At 41.5% G+C, this 23,343-nt stretch overlaps 1 protein-coding gene across 1 annotated transcript; it reads left to right on the top strand.

Annotated features, from left to right (window-relative positions):
- The first annotated feature begins 10,726 nt into the window (after positions 1–10,726).
- LOC109070177 (immune-associated nucleotide-binding protein 8-like) lies at positions 10,727–22,276 on the top strand. The gene is made up of 5 exons (XM_042766922.1): positions 10,727–10,806; positions 11,402–12,058; positions 13,880–14,689; positions 21,389–21,496; positions 21,609–22,276. The coding sequence occupies exons 1-5, from the start codon at positions 10,797–10,799 to the stop codon at positions 21,773–21,775; spliced, it is 1,752 nt and encodes a 583-aa protein (XP_042622856.1). The 5' UTR covers positions 10,727–10,796; the 3' UTR covers positions 21,776–22,276.
- Positions 22,277–23,343: the final 1,067 nt, after the last annotated feature.

Genomic DNA, 23,343 nt, shown 5'->3' with positions numbered 1-23,343 from the left:
TCCCCCTTGGCTTCCGTCGTTCCACCATTCCAGCCGCCTCGTCGACCTCCATTCCAGCTCTGGCTCCATTCCTCATCTTCACTCTAACTCCATCCCTCTGGCTCTGTCAGGCTCCTCACTTCCCTCTGGTTTCCGCCTCCATCCTCAGCAATCCTGGGTGCTCTGCAATGTCTCTTCCAGGGCCCCGTACATCCACCTTGGTCGCCTGAGCCTTCTGCTTCGCCTTAGCCCTCCGGATCCTCGGCTTCACCCTGGCTCTGTGGCTGCTCTGCTCCTCACCCACCGGCGCTGTCTCCGTCTGTCGGCCCCATGGTGTCGTCGGCTCCTCCTCCACTTTTGGCTCCTCCAGCCGGTCGACTCCAACCTACGATCTAATCCTGGTGGCTCCGACTCCTCTTAAGCCTGACACATTGGCTCTCCTGCTCCGGGCTCCTCCCTCCATTACCACTCTGGCCCTGGTTCCTAGCCTTGGTGCTCCCTCTTTGCCTGCACCACGCCCGCCCTCCAGAACCCCCGCCCCTCCTACGCTGGTATTCCTCTTGCGGTGCGATGACGCAACCGTTCCGGGAGGGGGCGAACTGTTACATTCAGTGACTTCAGTTTCCTTATTTGGTCTTTTTTCTGTTCTTGCCTGTTTTGTTTAATGATTTACTCCCCACCTGTCTCTATTTTCCCTGAGTGACTTCCGGTGTGCTTAAATACCCTGTCTGTTTAGCTCTTCCTCGTCCGTGATTGTTGTAGTAATGTTGTCTCCTAATGTTGGAGTAATGTTGTAATGTTATAGTTTATGTTGGATGTGCCCCTGTTCCGCCGCTATCAGTAAAAAAAAAACCCTTGTAATTCGTCTTCCTCGTGCGCCTTCATTTCACAACAGCTAAACCGTAACATATCTCCTTATCAAAAATTAGATTAATCTTTCCACAAAATGTTATATGATCATAGTGTATTGTGTAATGTAAAAGTGATTTTCAGCTGCAGTTGAAGCAGGATTGTGTTCAGTTTGTCTGCAGGTCATTTACTTCCTTGTTTTACCTGTTTGTCTTTATGTCGTGTGGGCAAAATGACAGAAACACCAAACTTTTGTTCAATCTAATGACATACTGTTAATTACATTTCTGATATCATTCAGTGCAGTAAACAACTAAAGTATCTGAGTATTTTGACACGCTTAAACCTTCGTTCGGTTCAACTCATTCCAGTCTGACATCAACTCTACTAAACCAGACCATTGCCATCAAAACCTGTTCAGCACAATCTCTCTAATATTCTATCAGTGGTTACTGTGAGTATGCAGATGTGTTCACAAGGGTCTTCTGAACGACTCAATATTCTGTCCTTTAAAGAGTTCGATGGTTTTCAGGTGATGTCATTTTGTTGTTGATTCAAGTTAGTTTCATCTTTCTCTGAGTATCTCACTGAACTACAGTGATGTCAGAGCTCCCTCCTGTATTCACACATTTTACATTCATGTTGCTTCGTGTTCTGTGTGTTGTGTATTCAGCTAGCTCTCGAAGAAGAGATTTCAGCAGACTTACAAAATCTTGAATGTTTGGCAACATTTTGAAGAGTTTCCAGGTCCAAATGCTGCTCAACTTACAGATGCTTAAGGAATATTTTTTATTCCTTATGGTGACACTTACCTGGTTTTAATACAAACTGTCAGAAAGACTCCATGAGGGTGGCATGAGGACTGATGCCCTGTAGTGGACCTGTGCTCACAGTCCAGGGGTCTCATTTATAAACATTGCGTATGCACAAAATGGACATAGAAAATGCGTACGCAATTTTCCACACACATATCGGGATTTATTTTTCATAAAGGTTTTCTATGGGAGGAATTGCGTAATCAAAGGGGCTGCGTTCGTTTGGTCTTTTAAAAACACTATTTTAACGCATTAAGCCACATGAAGCGTTTTTTTCTCTTATTTATTTTTTTTAATTTAATTTTTTTTTATAATTTTTTTTTAGTTCCATCACATTCAATTAAGGCAAAAAGTACAAGGCAGATATAAGGCAATGTCGTACAGTTTTAAAGCATGTAAAAACAGAGCAAAAACAACAAAAACATTAAAATGAACAAAAATATTTCAAAAAAAGAAAAGAAAAAAGTGCTATAGGCTATAATATCAGGGAAGTTACATACATTTTGAAAAGCCTTTAGAATGTTTATTTTTATTAGCTTCTTGTTTTGTGATCTCATATTAAAAAGGTTTCAAAATATAGACTACTTTAAGATCAGTGTTACAAAGGTATATATGATAGATGGTTTCTTTTGAGTTTATTTTAGTTTTATGAGTAGCCTATAAAACTTTGGTAAAATAAAAGATTAATAATATTAAATTTGTTTTTCAGAAAAAATATTGTTTTAGGCAAAATTCACAGAAAACTTTCATTTTTCCTTCATCAAGGGCAGAAAGAAATGCTCAGTGTTATAAGCAACAAATAAATAAATCATCAGTGGCAAATGAACAAATAAAATGAATGAGCACACAAAAAAGTAAGGTCACAAATGAGTAAATTACTAAAAATTCCATTAACTTGGAAATAACTGACCATAGTTCGCTGAAAAGATAAAACTCCCAAACCACACCTTTAATTTTTCTGTAAACATGATCCTGCGATCTTAAATCCCAAACCACACCTTTAATTTTTCAACAGCAGAAAGCAGTGCTTTAGGAGATTTGATCTGAGCTCTTTGCAAAAGAAAAGATAAAGCATTAGGATGTAATACTGTCTGTGTTATTTTTTAATGACACCTAATAATATATAAATAACAAATATATAATTTAAACTTCTTCATATTTACACACATGGTTCCCTGTGGAGGGAATGGAGACGTTATGTAGAACGACATATGGGGTCTCACTTGGGAGACCAATCATCTCTGAGTTTAAGAGAAAACGCCAATGAAAATTGGCTAGTGGATTTTACATACCTGAGCCACTCCCCGTGCCTATGGGTATAAATAGGCGACAAGTGCATCCACTCTTCAGGTTTTACGCTGAGGAGCCAAGAACATGTCCCGGCAACAGCGAATGGTTCAAGATTGTGGCATGGGGACATAACGTCTCCATTCCCACAATAAGGGAACAAGGGTTATGTACGTAACCGAGACGTTCCCTATCTGTCGGTCACTAAGAGTTATGTCGAACAACATATGGGGTCCTATGGAAAACACCACAACCTGAACACTGTCACAACCCTGTGGCGCTGCAATTGTCGACAAGCTGCGGCGTGTCACAAAAGCTACGCTTAAGGTCATAACCTTCCCAAAGCCCCAGTGCAAATTCACTGACCTTGGTACCGAAGGGGACCAAAAGGGTGAGTACATCACTGCTGGAGAAGGCCATGCTTCTGTTCCGCCCACACAAAGTTTTTGGAAGGGATTTCAACCTTCAGTGAAAGATTGCTTCAAATCTTCCTATTTTTTTTTTAGCTTGGCAGAACAATGGGGTGGTAGAACGATGGTGAAGGTTGCTACGGAGACCACAATCCTACCCTTAGGGAGGTGACATGTGGAGATACTGATATGGACTGACCCAGGGGCAGTACTACATATGGAGTGGGTCTCTGAGGCAGGTCCTACCATGGAGTAGGGATGGAACAGCTGCCAGAAGAGACTGACAGAGAAGTCTGTCAAGGGAAGACACGGGTTACCAAGATGGAAACCTTACCATGGAGAATACACATATGGGATTACCTGTAGGGAATCAAGCCATATGGACCCTAGCCCAGTACAGGGGCTGACCGGTACTCCGGGCATGCTAACACCAGTACTGGGCCTGGCGCCAGACTGCTCCACCATGTCTGACCACTGAGGGTGCTGGAGGATGCTCGACCAGGGTATGCCAACCGGGGAACTCTACTGGGAGAAGAAAGGCGCTCGCATCCCTGTGTTATGGGGAATGATGCAGCAAGCGTGACACCGAGCCAGTCCTTCCCGCCAATTACCTGTTACCCAACACACAACACAAAGTCCAGCCAGAACAATAGAGAGGTCCCAGAAGTGTGTCAGGGGTGTCCTATGAGGATTTAACCTTCTGGCACCCCTCAGGAACCTAACGATCAAGTCATGCCTCCCCAGGGACCAGCCGTTCACTGCATCATGATGGGCTGCAATGGCAGCCACATACACTTTCAAGGTGGGGGGTGTAAGGATAAGGTCATACCTTCCTTGCTTCAAAGCATAGGCCTGCCTCGTAGAAGGGGCTCTAGCCTGAGTGATAGTGTCTTCCACCGCCGGTGGCAGATCACTTAGGTCTGCCACGTCCTGTCCAGAAGCCACACGTGGAGGTTCCAAAGATCTGGACACGGGTGCCATATGGTGCCCAGCCCCTGAGAGAGGAGGTCCCTCCTCAGGGGAATGCGCCAGGGAGGGGCTGTCACGAGGAGCATGAGTTCCGAAAACCAGGTCCAGGTGGGCCAGTAAGGCGCAACCAACAGGACCTGTTCCTCGTCCTCCCTGACCTTGCACAGTGTCTGTGCTAGCAGTCCCACTGGGGGAAACGCATACTTGCGTAGAGCCCGAGGCCAGCTGTGTGCCAGTGCATCCGTGCCCAGGGGGGCCAGGGACAGGGAATAGTACAGTTGGCAGTGGGAATCAACTCCAGATAAGCAGGACCGTCTGGGGATGGAGTCGCCATTCCCCGGGGAAAGTGAGCTGTCGTGAGAGCGCGTCGGCTGCACGATTGAGCTCCCCCGGGATGTGGACAGCGCGCAGTGACTTGAGCCACGTCTGACTCCAGAGGAGGAGATGGCGGGCGAGTTGAGACATGCGACGTGATCATAGATCGCCCTGTCGGTTGATGTACGAAACAGCCGCAGTGTTGTCCGTGCGGACCAACACGTGCTTATCTAGCAACAGTGGCCAAAACCGCCGTAAAGCTAGATGCACTGCCAGCAACTCCAGACAGTTGATGTGCCAAAGCAGTCGAGGTCCTGTCCAGGACCCTGAAACTGCCCGCCCGTTGCACGTCACGCCCCAGTCCGTGTTGGAGGCATCTGTCGTAACAACAACAAGCCAGGACACTTGTTCTAAGGGCACACAGTTCTTCTAGGTGGCGACACATTGGTGTGATGGTGACACGATGTGTACCACGGCACCATGCCCATCTCTGGCACTGACTGGGCACGCTCGCTGGTGAGACGTGCCTTCATACTCACCGAGTCTAACTCCATACTAAGATAAGAGAATTTCTGCGCAGGGGAGAGCTTGCTCTTCTCTCGGTTGACCTGAAGCCCCAACTGACTGAGGTGCCGAAGCACCAGGTCCCCTGTGATCGCACAACTCCTCTCGGGACCGGGCCATGATGAGCCAGTCATCGAGATGAGGATCCTGATTCCCACTTCCCAGAGTGGGGCAAGGGCGCCCACCGCGACCTTCATGAAGACACGGGGGACAGGGAGAGCCCGAGGGGGAGGACTTTGTACTGCCATGCCTGACCCTCAAACGCAGACCGCAGAAACGGTCTGTGGCGAGGGAGGATCGAGACATGAAAGAACGCGTCCTTCAGGTCGATCGCTGCAAACCAATCCTGGGTTTGGACGCATTTGATAATACGTTTCTGCATCAACATCTTGAACGGGAGCTTGTGCAGGGCCCGATTCAAGACTCGCAGATCCAGGATAGGTCAAAGGCCACCGCTTTTCTTGGGTACGATGAAGTAAGGGTTGTAAAACCCGCTCCTCATCTCAGCTGGAGGGACTGGCTTGATTGCATCCTTCGCCAACAGGACAGCAATCTCCTCGAGACAGAGGCAAGACAGAGGCGTCCCGGACTGCCACCAAAGTCTCAAGAATGCCATTGAACATGGGAGGTCGCCAGGCGAACTGAATCGCGTAACCGAGTCGAACCAGCATGACGGGTTGGGCAGTGCAAGCCACACCCCCAAACTCCGTACAAGTGGCAAAAAAGGGACAGTTGACATACCCGCAGTGGTGCAGCGATGGGGGTGTTTGGAAGTGGAATGTGGACCACGTTCTGAGTCAGCACAGCAAAACTCCCCGTGTTCCCGGAAGGAACTGGCCAGAGATGCGTGGAGAGGCGTTGTGTCTCCGAGCCGCAACCTCTTGGCCACTGGCGAAAGGGGGCGTCGTGGGTGAGAATGAGGAGGCAGTGCGTTGCTTATTGTCAACCCACGAGCCTTGGAACTCGGAGGAAAGGGAAATTGCTCTTTTATTAAAAATGTGGGTACCGCTGGCCGTTGGACCAGTGATGGAACAAAAATAATTCTCCACCCAGCCCTCCCCTGGGGGAAGGAGTGGCACTGTCTCCGCCACCTCCTGAAGAGCAGTCTCCCACATCTCCGAATTGCCTGTGTCAGGGCCGCTATGTCGTCTTCTTGGACGATTTCACAGCTGGATGTGACACGGGGGGGCGCTGCTCTCCTGCGCGGGGCTCGACGCGCCAGCCTCGAAGAACTCTCAGCATGGAGCGGAGCCGATGTGGAGGATGCAGGAGGGTGCCCACGGCGACAAGCAGGCTGAGGCACGGCCCACGAAGGAACTGAACTTCGGATAGTTTCCATGTACTCGTCTAGATCAGCTTTGAATAAAGAATAGAGAGGTTTAGAGACCGATTTTTTTTTATGTTTGTGAAATATAGCTAGCAGGAAACAAATTAATGATGTTCTATTGCCCTATATTTCTCTTCTATTATAATTACATCCATAAGCTTTTTGTGAAATTTGGAGTAACTCATGAATCTGTTGTTGGATCTCTTCATATTTAAGGAGAGAACTATAGTTAGTCAGAAATCACTTGTTATGATTTTCAAGGCTGTAGAGTTTAGTTTAGATATGCTATGACATGTTCCTAACAATATCAGCCACTAAATTGTCCCTATAATCCCAATCATTTTGATCAATCAATTAAATGTGTGTTGTCTGCTGTTACGTCCCCACCAATGCCTCAGTTAATCCTAACACCCTTTATAATATGCATAAAGAAACAAACAAAGTCTAAATAAAACCGAAATATATATATATATTTTTTCATTTTTGAATCGATTAATTCTGCAAATATATCAGCTGGTTGATGGATTTTCGTTTCTTTATTTAGGCTATGTAATATTTGTTATTATATATTTGTTATTTATATATTATTAGGTGTCATTAAAAATAAAACAGACAGTATTACATCCTTCCTGCTTTATCTTTTCTTTTGCAAAGAGCTCAGATCAAATCTCCTAAAGCGCTGCTTTCTGCTGTTTAAGATCAATGCTGATGAATTTTTAAGATCGCAGGATCATGTTTACAGAAAAATTAAAGGTGTGGTTTGGGAAAAAATTACAGCTTACATAAGTATGATTAATATAATTGAACACTAGAGGAGTGAAAGCGCCCCTCTTTGGTCACATGAGAAATCACATCACAAACTAGCCTCTTGTTCTTTTTATCTTTTCAGCGAACTATGGTCAGTTATTTCCAAGTTAATGGTTATTTTTATGTCATTTATAATCTGTGACCTTACTTTTTTGTGTGCTCATTCATTTTATATGTTCACTTCCACTGATGTTATTTATTTGTTGCTCATAACACTGAGCATTTCTGCCCTTAATGAAGGAAAAAGTGAAAGTTTTCTGTGAATTCGCCTAAACCCATATTTTTCTGAAAAACAAAATTACATTATTAATCTTTTAATTATTTTAGCAAAGTTTTATAGGCTACTCATAAACAAAAATAACTCAAAAGAAACCATCATATATTACCTTTTGTAACACTGATCTTATGTCAGGGACCAGTCAAGCTCGGTCCCATCCATCTCACAACGATCACATTCACCTGAATACTAATTACCCGCACCTGTTCACCATCAGCAACCTCGTCACAGAACCAGTATAAAACACTCACCACAGGTTCAGTTCAGCGTCAAGCCTCCAACAGGAACGGACCATCGAATGTTGTCTCAAGAGCATCCGAAACACTGCAGATTCTACGATGTAAAGTATACTTACATTTGAACATTAACCTCTGTGTCATTGTTTCACTGCCTCCAGAATTCCTGAGCACTACCCAGTGGCCTGAAATCCCGCGATTTCCCCAACTTTCTTGTGTTTTATCAGTGCCTTGTTGAAGTGTGATTTTCTGGGAGTGATCTTTGGAGTAGACAAGTATTGTCGATCTGTGACTGAGTGGCATTGAGATCTGCTGAAGGCTTACTCATCTGCTTACACCCCGCACTGAGGGATTTGCACCGAACTTGCACCTGAAAACATTGCATACCTACCTTGCCTTCACCATTATTGTAAATAAAGCACTGTGTTTGGATTCACTCACCTCTGGCTCTTGTCTATGTCCTGACATCTTAAAGTAGTCTATATTTTGAAACCCTTTCTAATATGAGATCACAAAACAAGAAGCTGATAAAAATAAACATTCTAAAGCTTTTCAAATGTATGTAACTTCCCTGATATTACAGCCTATAGCACTTTTTTTTTTCTTTTTCTTTTTTTTTTTAAATATTTTTTGTTCATTTTATGTTTTTGTTCTGTTTTACATGCTTTAAACTGTACGACATTGCCTTATCTGCCTTGTACTTTTTGCCTTAATTTGAATGTGATGGAACTAAATAAATAAATTTAAAAAGAAAAACGCTTCACGTGGCTTAATGCGTTAAAACAGTGTTTTTAAAAGCCCAAACTCATGAACGCAGCTTTAATTACGCGGTTCCTCTCATAGAAAACCTTTATGGAAAACGCCTAAAATAAATCCCGATGTGTGTGTGGAAAATTGCGTACGCATTTTCTATGCCCGTTTTTCTATGCAACATTTATAAATGAGACCCCTGGACTGTGAGCACAGGTCCACTACAGGACATCAGTCCTCATGCCACCCTCATGGAGTCTGTTTCTGACAGTTTGGTCAGTAACATGCACACAGTCGCCTGCTGGAGGTCATTTTGTAGGGCTCTAGCAGTGCTCCTTCTGTTCCTCCTCACACATGGAGCAGATAGCAGTCCTGCTGCTGGGTTTGAGCCCTTCTACAGCCCTGTCCAGCTCTCCTCGTGTAATGGTCCATCTCCAGGAATATCCTCTATGTTCTTGAGACTGTGCTGGGAAACACACCAGACCTCCTCACTACAGCACATACTGATGTACCATCCAGAGCTGACTATCTGTGCAACCTGACTGTGTTACAGATACTGCCTCATGAAACAAGGAGTGAGAAGGACCTTAACAAAACACAAGACTAGATAAATCAGTCAGGATAGACAAGGAGAGAGCAATTATCAGTGGACACCACCTGCAAAACCATTCCCTTTCTGGGGGTTGTCTTGCTGTTGTCTCTCCAGAGCATCTGTTCTGACTTTCATGTGCACCGTATTAAAACCAGGTAAGTGTCACCATAATAATAGAAAAGAATATCCTTACGCATCTGTAAGTTGAGCAGCATTTGACCTGGAAACTCTTCATAAATGTTGCCAAACATTCAAGATTTTGTAAGTCTGCTGAAATCTCTTCTTCGAGAGCTGACAGAAACACAAACAGACACACATGAAGCAACTTGAATGTAAATGTGTGAATACAGGAGGAGCTCTGACATCACTGTAGTTCAGTGAGAGACTCAGAGAAAGAGAAACTAACTTGATCAACAACAAAATGAACACCTGAAACCATCGAACTCTTTAAACAACAGAATATTGAGTCGTTCAGAGACCCTTGTGAACACATCTGATACTCACAGGTAAGTGATAGAAATATAAGAGAGATTGTGCTGAACAGGTTTCTGATGGCAGTGGTCTGGTTTAGTAGGGTTTATGTCAGACTGGAATGAGTTGAACACAAGCAGGTTTAAGCGTGTCAAATACTCAGATACTTTAGTTGTTTACTACACTGAAATGATATCAGAATTGTATTAACAGTATGTCATTAGATTGAACAAAGTTTGGTGTTTCTGTCATTTCGGTACTCTGTAGTTTACCTGCCAAAATCACCTCTTTCATCAGAAGTTTCTTCTGTGGCTCTGAAGCATTGCCATACCAGCAAATTAAACCAAATGTTATAACACTCTCAATAAAAGCACCATAAAAAAAATTAAAATAAATCAGTAACATTCTATTGTGGACATTGAACGAGAGTATTTCCTTTAAGAAATACATTCTTTGTTGAATCTTTTTACTTAAATGCTCAGTCCACACATCCCATTTAAGCTTATTATCCAATACTGTACCAAGGTATTTATAGTTTGGTTCCCTATTAATGTAGGGTGAAATTTATTTTTCTCTCTAAAATCAATAACCATCTGGAATTTTGGAACTTTTGCAAGTATGGAATTTTATTTTGAGTTTCATCAATCAAATTTTTGACACATGGTGCACGTCATCCTCTCAAAATGAATTCCATATTGTATATTCGCTGTAGGGTAAAACTCTCAAAATGAATTCCATACTGTATATTCGCTGTAGGGTAAAATGGATGAGGATAAGATATATTCTATTAACAGCAATAAGAATATAATAGAAAAACATCACCTTTGAAACATGTTTACTGCTTATTTTATTGGAGAAAGAGACGTAAAATAAATGTACTCCTGTATTCATCCTGATGAATTTATGAGGTCAGATTTAATTGATTTATGTTTTCATGGAATCATGTTTAAAGGTGTAAATTTTTTTTTGTTTGATATACAGGTTTAAGGTGTAAACTTGTTTCTGAGAGCTGAGAAATGTATGATGATTTTTTTGTTAGTTTTCTTTAGTATTGGGCTTTTACTTGAATGATTTATAGTTTGATTTTCTTTCTTTACAGTTTTTATTATACATGTTGTTTTGGATAACAATACAGAAACACATGAACGATGGAACAAGGTAACATTTACAGTTTGCTATGAAATTATTATTTGCTAAATGCATTCTTTATTATAAAAACAGTTTAGTCCTTTATCTTGTTGTGGAACGAACACATAACATACATGTAGATGTATAGATTTAAACACATGCTTTCCAGAACATGAATTTTCTAGTTTGGTTAGACTAGGTTTTTATATCACTCAAAAACTTTGTATTTTATTATGATGATAATTTCATGAATGAAATCGGACAGAAAATCTGATCTTTAGACACATTTCCAAAGAATCTAAAGAAGGGTTTCAAACTACATATGCATAGCTGGGTTTGTAAAATACTTGTGTGTTGCACTTGGTGTGTAAATGTATATTTTACGCAAGTATGTAAATGTTACTTGCATCAAAACTTAATTTTATTGTGATTGCAAAGCAAATAAATATCAAAACCTAGTGATTCACAAGATTAAAAAAATTCAAAACGTTTGGTAAAATAAACTTTAGTAAATTAACTTTTTGATATTGACTGTATTTATTTGATTTATTACAGAATAAGAATTATAATGGAATTTGCTGTTTGAATTTTCAATGTCTTTGTGGTTTTTTTTTTTTTCTGACAGAAATAAGAGCCGTTGTTGTCGGGTGGCAGAAATCTGACAAAGCCTCAGTGATAAACAGTGTTTTAGGAGTTGAGGTCGAGTCTGGCGAATACTTTGTGAAGTCTGTGAAGAGAGACGGTGAAGTGAACGGAAGGAGGATATCTCTGATCAACACGCCGTGCTGGTGGGAGATTTATGGTTTGCAGGATTCACCAGCGGTTGTCAAACAAGAACTGGTTTGCAGTGTTTTTCTGTGTGAACCGGGACCTCACGTCTTTCTGCTGGTCATTAATCTCAGTTTGCCGTTTACTAAAGAAAACAGATTCAGCATCGAGAAGCACCTCGGTCTCTTTGGTGAGAGAATCTGGAGACACACAATAGTGATCTTTACAGGAGCCGACAAATCCATCGAGCAGCACATAAAGAATCAAGATCTTCAGCAGATCATACAGAGATGTGGAGAAAGATATCATGCTTTTGAGACTGAAAATAAAAGTGCAGGAGTCCAACAACTGCTTATGAAGATTGAAGATGTTGTGGCAGCAAACAATGGAAAGCATTTTGAAACTCATGATGATGTGCTACTAGAGATAAAGAAAAACAGAGAAGTAATAAAAGAAAGAGCAAAAGCCAGACAGAAATGGTTGCAGGACAAACGAGACGCACTGAAAGAAATAAGTAAGTTAATCAAATATGTATACACTAAAAGACATTTGTCATGAATATCTTGAAATAAAAACATCTGCTGAATTAGTTTTGTAGACAAATATAAATTGCGACTATATATTAATTTCTTGACAAAACTAAAATTTTAATTAAAAAATTTAACTTTTTGAATGGATATACAATTTCTTGACTGTTAAAGTCTAATGAAATTACAATAACTTTTTGAATGAATATATATATAAATGTCTAATGAAATCCAAATTTTGTTTCTAAAAATTACTTGAATGTCTAATAAAATTCTAACATTTTTTGTTATGTGTACAAAATAACTTAAACTAATACAATTTTAACATTTTTTTTAAACATACAACATTGCTCTAAACAATCTTAAATATCTGACAAAGTTCTAATTTTTTTAAAATTCATTAACATTTAAAATTCTTAAACGTCTAATCAAATTCTAACATTTGTTCCCCTGGGGGTGAAAACCTTTCTACAATAATACTCATGGTGTATTTAAGCTGTCTATTGCTATAGCAAAGCTTAACAACTCCCTACTGAAAAACAGCTAAAACCAGCCTAAGCTGATTGACTGCTTTGACTGGTCTCCCAAGCTGGTTTTAAAGTGTTTTTGGACACTTTTTTAGCAGGCCAGGCTGGTCTTAGCTGGTTTTTAGCTTTTTTCTTTTTACTGAATCAAATGGTTTTAGCTGGATTAGCATAGAAAATGCTACTCATGCTAGAAACATGATAACAAAATGCTAGTAACTTGCTAATCATGCTAACAACATGCTAGTAACATTCTAATCATGCTAGAAATGTGTTAGTAACTTGCTAATCATGCTAGTAAAATGCTAGTAACTTTTTAATCATGTTAGATTCATGATAACATGCCAGTAACTTGCTTATCATGCTAGAAACATGCTAGCAACTTTACTAAACATGCTAGAAACATGTTAACATCATGCTAGTAACATGCTAATCATGCTAGCAACATGCTAGTAACATGCTAATCATGCTAGAAACAGGCTAGTAACATGCTAATCATGCGAACAATATGCTAATCATGTTAACAACATGCTAATCATGTTAGGAACATGCTAGTAACTTGCTAACCATGTTAAAAATTTTTAATGATGTTATTGTCATTCTTGATACATGTTAATAACTTGCTAATCATGCTAGTAACATGCTAGTAACTTTTTAATCATGTTAGATTCATGATAACATGCCAGTAACTTGCTAATCATGCTAGAAACATGCTAGCAACTTTACTAAACATGCTAGAAACATGTTAACATCATGCTAGTAACATGCTAATCATGCTAGCAACATGCTAGTAACATGCTAATCATGCTAGAAACAGGCTAGTAACATGCTAATCATGCTAACAATATGCTAATCATGTTAACAATGTGCTAATCATGTTAGGAACATGCTAGTAACTTGTTAACCATGTTAAAAATATGCTAATAACATTCTAATCATGCTAGAAACATGTTAATAACTTGCTAATCACGCTGGTAACATGCTAATTGTGCTGTCAACATGCTAGCAACATGCTAATTATGCTAGCAACATGCTAGTCATGCTAGAAACAGCCTAGCAACCACCCCAGGAACCCTAGCAATATGTTTTATACCTATCTGTTTTTCGGATTGTATTGCCTTGAAAACATTCAAACTTTAATCTTTTAACTTTCAAACTACTTGAAACTGAAAACTTTCAGGCTGCGAGCTTTTAAAACTTTTGAAAACTTTCTAGCTAGGCTTTTCCAAGCCAACTTAAAGTCTGTCTACAAATTTTTTAATCTAGTTTATTTTGTTGTTCTAGAAGATGAATGTGTGGCTCCGCTCTCAAAACTGAGGATTGTTCTGCTGGGATGGATCATGTCTGGGAAGAGTTCAGCAGCAAACACTATTTTTCATAATAAAACATTTGAAATAGAAGATACAAAAAAGTGCACAAAATATTCTGGTGTTGTAAATGACAGAAATCTGACTGTGTTGGACACTCCTGAGTGGTGGAAGTACTTTGCGCCTAAATTCAACCCAAAGTTTGCACAGACTTCAATCCTGGAGAGCGTGGGACAATCACAACAAATGAAATGCCCTCACGCCATGATCCTAGTGATTCCTACTGATACTTCATTCAGTAGCGAACAGAAACAAATCATTAAACAGTACATGGCCACTCTAGGAGACGACGTCTGGAGACACACTATAGTTCTGTTCACGTGGGGCGACAGATTCCCAGACATCTCCATCGAGCAGCACATTGAGAGTGAAGGTGAAGCTCTTCAGTGGCTGGTTGAGAAATGCAGGAACAGATATCACGTCTTTGACAACACAGACAAGAAGAATCGAGATCAAGTCACAGAGCTGCTGCAGAAGATTGATGAAATGGTGGCAGAAAACAGTCTGTTCAGTCTCAACACTGACTGTGCTGCAGTGAACCGTTATGAGACCGACACACAACAAGACGAGGAATTAAGTCTGAACACTGAACAATTACTGATGTTAATGTTCCAGGAGCTGAAAAACAGGCATAAAGGCATGAAATGGAAGCTACAAGAATTAGAGATGGACATCACTGGATGCATAGAAGCCAAAAGTGATCAAAGCATGGAATATCCTATAGAATGTAAGTTGGCAATTCTGTCTAAATTCAATTAAGAATGTGAAGCTGATGTCACACTGTGTTGCGTTCTGGGTATATTATTTTTGGTGGGTATTAATTTATTATTTTTTTTTTTTTTTAACCAGAGTTGGATATAACGCAGTAAAGTAATGCATTACATTTAAATTTTATGTAATTTGATTACAGTTACTTATGCCAATAAAATTACATTACTTTTAAGTCACAAATGCAGTGTTAAAAATCATGAACTAAAGAAATCAAGTTTTGCGGGAATTTTTCAGTATGATCTTGAATAAATCACCGGACAATGTGAGCTAAAATGCAGACGAGTCCTACAACATTTAGATGCAATGAAAGGTTGTATTTCAATTCGTATTAATCATATTTCAAAATGTTGCACTCAACATATTGTAGTCTGGCATTATAGTTTATGTCACAGTAACACTAATAAGTAAAAATAAATGACTCGTCGGAATGAGATCATCCTCTGCATTAAGCCGCGTCGGCATCACAACTGCTTATTCCTTAAGATGTCACGGTGTCTGTTCTGTGTCTCCCTGGGTGGCCACTAGAGGTCTCACTTCCCCTTATCGTCACCCCACTTTAGAACTGCATTTCCCATAGTCTTGTCTGTTTCTTCACTGCTCATTGCACTCAGCTGTCCGTGGTTATCAATCATTGCACTCAGCCAATTCCCCGTTAGCATTGTCATTTCCCTGTGTAATAAATGCCCCGGTTGTTCTGTCATTGTCACGGAGTCCTTGTTGAATGTCACCCTGGTTTGTCGTGGTTTCTCGGATGTTGTTTATGTTTTCTTGTTTCTGGACTGCTTACCTGGATTGTGACCTTTGCTGGCTGACCATGAGATTTGGATTATCCTAATAAAACATAACTGCAATTGGATCTACCTGTTTTGTGTGCGTGTCGTGACAGAAGGACTCCGTCATGCCTAGATCCAGCGGTGTGGGATTTCGAATCTGTTCCCCAGCCCACCATGGAGGAACGGAGGGGGAGATTCCGGAACTTAACCACCCTTCGTCAAAGGGGGAGTGAGGTGGGTGGCCTGGCGCAATTGTTTTGGACCATGGCGGTCGGGATGGGTTATAATGATGCAGCACTGAAGGACTTTTTTAACAACTGTCTGGATGACCCTTACCTCAATGGGAGATGAAGGGGCTGGAGATCCTAGACCTTTTTGGGGTTTACCCATTACCTGTGCCATCGTGCTCAATGGGATACTTTGACCACACCTGTGTCTCCAGAGAAGATGGCCGCCAGCCCAGCGCCACAGCACAAGATGGCCGCCAGCCCGGCGCCACAGCACAAGATGGCCGCCAGCCCAGCACCACAGCACAAGATGGCCGCCAGCCCAGCGCCACAGCACAGATGGCCGCCAGCCCAGCACCACAGCACGAGATGACCACCAGCCCAGCACCACTGCACAGGAGGGTCGAATCTACACCTGTGTTGGCAGACAAGATGGTTGACTCATCGCCTGAGTCTTCCGTCAAGGAGCCACCGGCACGTCATCATAGAGGCTGCAGGAGGAGGAGACAGGCGTCAGCCGTTCCTCAAAGCCAGGAGGACGTTCCCGAGCAGGCCGCTGCCGTCCAGGAGGACTTTCCGAGCAGCCGCTGCCGTCCAGGAGGACGTTCCCGAGCAGGCCGCTGCCTTCCAGGAGGACGTTCCCGAGCAGGCCGCTGCCGTCCAGGAGGACGTTCCCGAGCAGGCCGCTGCCGTCCAGGAGGACGTTCCCGAGCAGGCCGCTGCCGTCCAGGTGGAGGTGTCCAAGGTTCCCGAGGCGGTGCCCGATCCCGAGGTCGTTCCCGAGGCGGGGTCCTTGTCCAATGCCGTTCCTGAGGCGGGGTCCTTGTCCAATGCCGTTCCTGAGGCCGTTCCTGAGACCGTTCCCGAGGCGGTGCCCGATGTCCCGTCGTTCCCGAGGCGGTGTCCTTGTCCGATGCCGTTCCTGAGGCCATTCCCGAGGCGGTGCCCGATGCCGAGGTCGTTCCCGAGGCGGGGTCCTTGTCCAATGCCGTTCCTGAGGGCCGTTCCTGAGACCGTTCCCCGAGGCGGTGCCCGATGCCGAGGTCGTTCCCGAGGCGGTGTCCTTGTCCGATGCCATTCCCGAGGCGGTGCCCGATGCCGAGGTCGTTCCCGAGGCGGTGTCCTTGTCCGATGCTGTTCCTGAGCCATTCCCGAGGCGGTGCCCGATGCCGAGGTCGTTCCCGAGGCGGGGGTCCTTGTCCAATGCCGTTCCTGAGGCCGTTCCTGAGGCCGTTCCTGAGACCTGTCCGTTCCCGAGGCGGTGCCCGATGCCGAGGTCGTTCCCCGAGGCGGTGTCCTTGTCCGATGCCGTTCCTGAGGCCATTCCCGAGGCAGTGCCCGATGTGGTTCCGGAGGCCGAGGCGGGGCCCGAGATGGTTCCGGAGGCGATAACCCGTGTCCAAGGCCGTTTCCGAGGCGGTGCCCTGGTCTGAGGCCGTTCCCGATGCCGTTCCCAATGCCGTGACCCTGGCCATCGCCACAGCCTGCTCCTTACTGGCTCCCCGATTGGCAGGTTCCGTTCGCGGCCACTCAAATGGCGAATTCCTCCCTGGCCGTCTGCACAACGAGAATGGACTGATCCACCGTGGCCACCTGAACTGCCCTGGCCCTCGTGGTCCCCTGAACTTTCGGGTCCACCGTGGCCCCCTGATCTGACCGAGCCCCCTGGGCTGCCAGGGGAGCCATCACTGCCGGTCCCAGTTCCCCTACACGGGCCTGGCCCGCCATCCCTCCCCCTGTTCTGCCTCCACCAGTCCACCTCCCTCCTGGTCTCTTTGTTTTTTGGTTATTTTGTTCTGAGGAGCATCTGGTAGCTGCTCCTTAGAGGGGGGGTAGTGTCACGGTGTCTGTTTTCTGTGTCTCCCTGGGTGGCCACTAGAGGTCTCACTTCCCCTTTATTGTCACCCCACTTTAGAACTGTATTTCCATAGTCTTGTCTGTTTCTTCACTGCTCATTGCACTCAGCTGTCCGTGGTTATCAATCATTGCACTCAGCCAATTCCCCGTTAGCATGTCATTTCCTTGGGTATAAATGCCCCGGTTGTTCTGTCATTGTTACGGAGTCCCTGTTGAATGTCACCCTGCGTTTGTCGTGGTTCTCGGATGTTGTTTATGTTTCTTGTTTCTGGACTGCTTACCTGGATTGTGACCTTTGCCTGGCTGACCATGAGATTTGGATTATCCTAATAAAACATACTGCAATTGGATCTACCTGTTTGTGTGCGTGTCATGACATAAGAAGCACGTCTTCTTCCAAAAACGAAAAGTAGCCGAGATGAACTTGAATCTTTCTTTATATACGGAGGTGATGTGGACATTTTCATGTTTGCACTTCTCAAGCCTGGTTTCGCGTGGACCTTATAGCGCGTGATGTGCGTGGGTTTGTGAGCTCAGACGGGAGAGACTGTACCTCGCGTTGGTTTCATAAGGATTATTTTATCAGAGAATATTTGTTTACATGACTTACTACATTTAATAATAGACACTTAAAGCTTTCTTTAGATATAGCTTACTGTATTTCTCATGTTGTTTTCGTTCATTTTAGAGACTGGTATCAGGAAGATATTCGCAGAGACTGAGAATGCAGAAAGTGCACCCAATTTGTTTTCTTTATTTTACAAAAAAAAAAAAAAAATTATGTATGTTGTTGATATTGGGAGTGTAGGCTTTAAAAATAATACTTATGTATTTTTTTCTGTCAATATTAAATTAATGAAAGAACTATGAGTTTTTTTTTGTAGTGCATTTTTTAGGACCTTCAGACTGTTCTGACTCGGGTTGCTTTTTTATTAACTGATCCGACTTACGGTTTTCCTAAAAATTACAATCAAACCCAATCCCATAGACTTTCATTGAACAGTCTTGGCTGATCTGAACATTCCGTCAAACTCCAACTTTAAAAACTCAAATTTAAACACACAGACTCAATTAAACTGCCATTCTATGTACTATTTCTAAGCCATTTTAACTCATTCAAACTCATTTTATCTATCTATCTATCTATCCGAAGTGTCCGTACACTAAAAGGCCGGTCAAACAGCACCTAATTACTTAGTTATCTTAGTTATCTATGTAATCTGACCATTTCTATCTATCTATCTATCTATCTATCTGTCTGTCTGTCTATCTGTCTGTCTGTCTATCTATCTGTCTATCTATCTGTCTGTCTGTCTATCTGTCTATCTATCTATCTATCTATCTGTCTGTCTGTCTGTCTGTCTGTCTGTCTGTCTGTCTTTCTGTCTGTCTGTCTATCTTTCTGTCTGTCTGTCTGTCTGTCTGTCTGTCTGTCTATCTATCTATCTATCTATCTATCTATCTATCTATCTATCTAAACCCAATGTTAGTAACGTGCTAATCATGCTAGGATCATGCTAGCAACATGCTAGTAACTTGCTAATCATGTTAAATACATGCTGGTAACTTGCTAATCATGTTAAATACATGCTGGTAACTTGTTAATCATGCTAAAAACATGCTAACAAAATGCTAGCAACTAGTTAATAATGCTAACAACATGTTAGTTACTTGCTAATCATGCTAGACACGCTAAAAAATGCTAGTAACTTGCTAATCAGTCTAATAACATGCTAGTAACACCCTAGCAACCACTCTGGGTACCCAAGCAACTGCATAGCAACATCTTAGCAACCAAACCAGGTACCCTAGCAACCGCATAGCAACACCCTAGCAACCATCCCAGGTAGCCTTGCAACCGCCTAGCAACACCTTAGCAACCACCCGGGTACCATAGCAACTGCATAGCATCCACCCCGGGTACCATAGCATCCACATAGCAACACCCTAGCAACACCTTAGCAACCACCCTGGTTATCATAGCAACTGCATAGCAACACCCTAGCAACCCCCCCAGGAAGCCTTGGAACACCCTAGCAACCACTCTGGGTACCCTAGCAGCCGTCTAGCAACACCTTAGCAACCACCCCAGCTTCCCTAGTAACCACATAGCAACACCCCATCAACCACCAAGAATACCCTAGCAACTGCATAGCAACAACCTAACAACCACACTGAACACCCTACCAACCTCATAGCAGCACCCTAGCAACCAGCCCGGGCACCTAAGCAACTGCAGAGCAACAGCCCAAGTACCCTAGCAACCAAATAACAATACATTAGCAACTACCCCAGGTACCCTAGAAACACCCTAGCAACTACCCTAGAAGCCACCCCAGGTACCCTAGCGATCTGTTTTTCTATGTCTGTTCTTCGCCTTCAAAACATTTAAACTTGAATCTTTAAAACTATTTTAAGTATTTCAAACTACTTCAAACTGAAAATCTTCAAACTTCAAGCTTTTAAAACTTTTACAAACTTTCTGGCTATAGGCTTTTTCAAGCCAACTTAAAGTTTGGTTGTTTCTCAATATGCGTTCTTCAGCGATCTTGTGTCCTTGTGTTCTCGCTCTACGTCATCATTAACCGTCGAAGTTCGATTCCAATTCTCAAGAACGCAAGCACAGAGGATGCATTAAAGTGCCCGAATGTGTTCTTGATATCGAGGATGCATCGAGTGCAGATTTGAGAGAATCGAGCCGTTAGAAATCCCAGAAGATGCTGCGGGCGGCCGGTTTAGCAAATTAGCTTCAGCTAGAAACCCTATATGCAACACATCGGTTCAAGTTATTGTAACCTGTTACAATGTGTCTCTTTTGCATTGTCCCTGACAAAAAAAAAAAAAAAAAAAAAAAAAATATCTGCAAGCTTTGAAGTTGCTGTTGTAGGTTGTTGTAGGGTATCATGTGTAATAATTTATTATTTTTTTTTTGTTTTTTTTTGATATTGTTATAGTAAACATGTATGTTTTGTTTAGTATTTTTATTGTCATATTAAAATGAATCTTAACAGTTGAACATATAACGCTGTAAAATAAAACTATATTCAATTATACTGAATGTAAATATTATCTATAATAGTATGAAATGTTTTAATAAGTTATGACTAATAAGTTATAAGTTATTTGTTTGTAATGTTATGTTATATTTATGGTTCATTGGCCGCTGCTTATGCTGTGACTATGCGGTCAGGTAAGCAAGAACGCAGCACATCTCAATACTCTTAAGGGTGTGTTCTCGCGTCCTTCTGGGTTCGTCCTTCCAAGGAAGCTTAGCAAGACCGGTCTCCACGAGAACACAAGTCCGTTCTTTGCATTCTTGGAATTGAGAAACAGCCTTTGTCTACGAAATGTAATATCTAGTTAAACTTTACCTCTGACAGTATGACTTTCACAGTGCAACCACTACAAAAATGTTTACAAGCTTCTAGGGATTTGATTTTGGTCTCTGATTCCCCTCCGTGGACATAGGAAAGTGAATATTTACAATGACAGCAGAACAACTTTAGTCACATTTAAATGTTTCCAACAAAGAAATTGATCGCCACCTTTTAGCTTGTTGAACAAACACTTTTATCTGAACATTTCTACCATGTGACAGCTGAAGCAGAAATGACACTGTTTTAATGGTAACCAGATACATTATGAATATTTAATTTCAAGGCAAAACCAAAAAAGATCAGTATTAATCTCAGCAGCAGCAGCCCCAGCATGCAATCCGGTGTGACATATCTTCACATCCTCTATAGCCATGTTACAGATGAAAACCTGTAAATGTTCAGTTAATGTTCACTCTTTCAGTGAAAGCTGATGAGAAACTCATGGAGAAGGTAAGGAGAGAAGGAAGCAGATGGGAAGCGATTTTAATGGACGGGATCTTGAACATTCAGAATCCTGAAGCATCTTGTGGTGAGTTATTTAGCTTTACATAAAATACATTTTATTCTTAATTTGATATAATTTGACGCTGCATGTCAGTTTATATCCTGACAAAATGATGTTCTCTTCTACCCCTATACAGATGAAAATATGAGCGTCAATGAAAAGATGTCTTGGTGGTTTCAAAAATACGAGGAATACAGCCCATCTGAAACATCGGGATATAAAACAGAACAAACTGATCCAGTAGAGCATCCACAGAATCTAGAGTCAGATAATACATCTGAACTGGATGAAAATGTTTGTTAAAACCAGTTCGCAAAGTAAAACTAGCTCTTACTTTAAAATATGTCAGACATAGGACTATGCAATTTGCAATTTTAGAAATAATTTGTTAAATGTTTTTCTAATTATGAATATTTATTAATGTTTGTGTATTTCTAATTAATATTTGATATTGTTGTATATATTGTGTATCATTGTTGTATATTATCTAAAAAACATATATAACTTTACATTATAATTTTCATAATTTGAAGTCAATTTTAAAATTAAAACTTTAAACACCCCTCAGAGACTTTCACTGGAACTTTTCTGTTGATATAGCAATTTTAATTAATTTGATTAACTTTATTTTGAAATTATTCAGGTTAATGTACTAACTTCAGGGGTGTCCTTTTGATGTTAGATAAATAATTTATGCTACAATGTTATTTGTTGACAGATACTTTTAGATACTTTCATAATCATACTATACTGTGAAATATTTTACAGGCCTTATTTGAAAATATCAGTGGCTTTGGTGTAATAAACCTCAATATTTAACAAGAATTGATAGTTTGTGTTGATTGCGTACAGGCCTTATTCAACAAAATTGTTTCTAAACTTTTAAAGACTGTTTCTATAGCAACTGGGACTAAAAAGGGCAGCTACAGTGATGCAATGACTTTACTGATTAGTGATTGGCTCTTTTAATCAGAAGGCGGGGCTTCCTGCGATATATTGAGCGTTGCATTTTTCCTCATTCAAAACTATACGAGTGACATGTCTTGGGTATTCTATAGTCTTTGATTGCCTCTTTCTTATTAAAGAAATAAAAATATAAAATCAAGATCGCGTAAACTGTTAAGATTAGCTACTTCAATATCAGCGTCAGGTAAGATTACTCACCTTCATTTTTTCACTCAATTACATAATATTTTAATTACATATCTCCTTTTTACGAAAATTAAATGTGGTTTTACTACAAATAAAGAAAATTAAAAAACATTGTTTTTATAGCTGAACTACGGTAACCACAAATTAACCACGGTTTTGCTATACTAAACATAACTTAACCATGGTATTTGTAGTAAAACTGTGGTTATACTAATGGTAATCAATCCGCATGACTACATGCAATGCATGCATATAGAGCACGTTTAATATATACAGTACATACATCATGTAAGGTTGTTTTCAGATGGCTGGTTTTCCTTTTCTAGGTCAGTTTGACAAACAAATTCATTGAATACTTGTTATGTCGTAATGATATATTGAACATTGGAGGAGATGGAAAAGGAGATGCTAGATCTAATTCTAGTATTTATGTAATCATTTTTAAATATTTGTTAATAATATTTTAAAATATGCACTCCTATACTCTTGTTTGTATGCCTAACATGAAAAAAATGTTAGTGAATCACGTAAATTACTTCATATTTTGAATTCTGAACGGTCGTGTTTGAGGAAAAAGTCAAGTGGCTAGTACTGCCAGTCATGTTAACATTTCTGTTGTAAAACTTTTGTCAAATATTAATTTTTTTTGCTATTTTCATCTTACCTTGCGCTCTTTTACCGTTAAAACTGACGCTTCGCGCGCTCTGCTTGTTAACGGT

This window comes from Cyprinus carpio, chromosome A11, assembly GCF_018340385.1.
Source record: "Cyprinus carpio isolate SPL01 chromosome A11, ASM1834038v1, whole genome shotgun sequence".
NCBI classification, from domain to species: domain Eukaryota; kingdom Metazoa; phylum Chordata; class Actinopteri; order Cypriniformes; family Cyprinidae; genus Cyprinus; species Cyprinus carpio.
Note: the sequence above shows the minus strand (reverse complement) of the source record. Positions and strands in the feature narration are given on the sequence as shown.

Coding starts and splice junctions, on each gene's coding strand:
- LOC109070177 (XM_042766922.1), top strand. Junction 12,059..13,879: donor AGACGCACTGAAAGAAATAA/GTAAGTTAATCA, acceptor TTGTTGTTCTAG/AAGATGAATGTGTGGCTCCG. Junction 21,497..21,608: donor GAATCCTGAAGCATCTTGTG/GTGAGTTATTTA, acceptor ACCCCTATACAG/ATGAAAATATGAGCGTCAAT.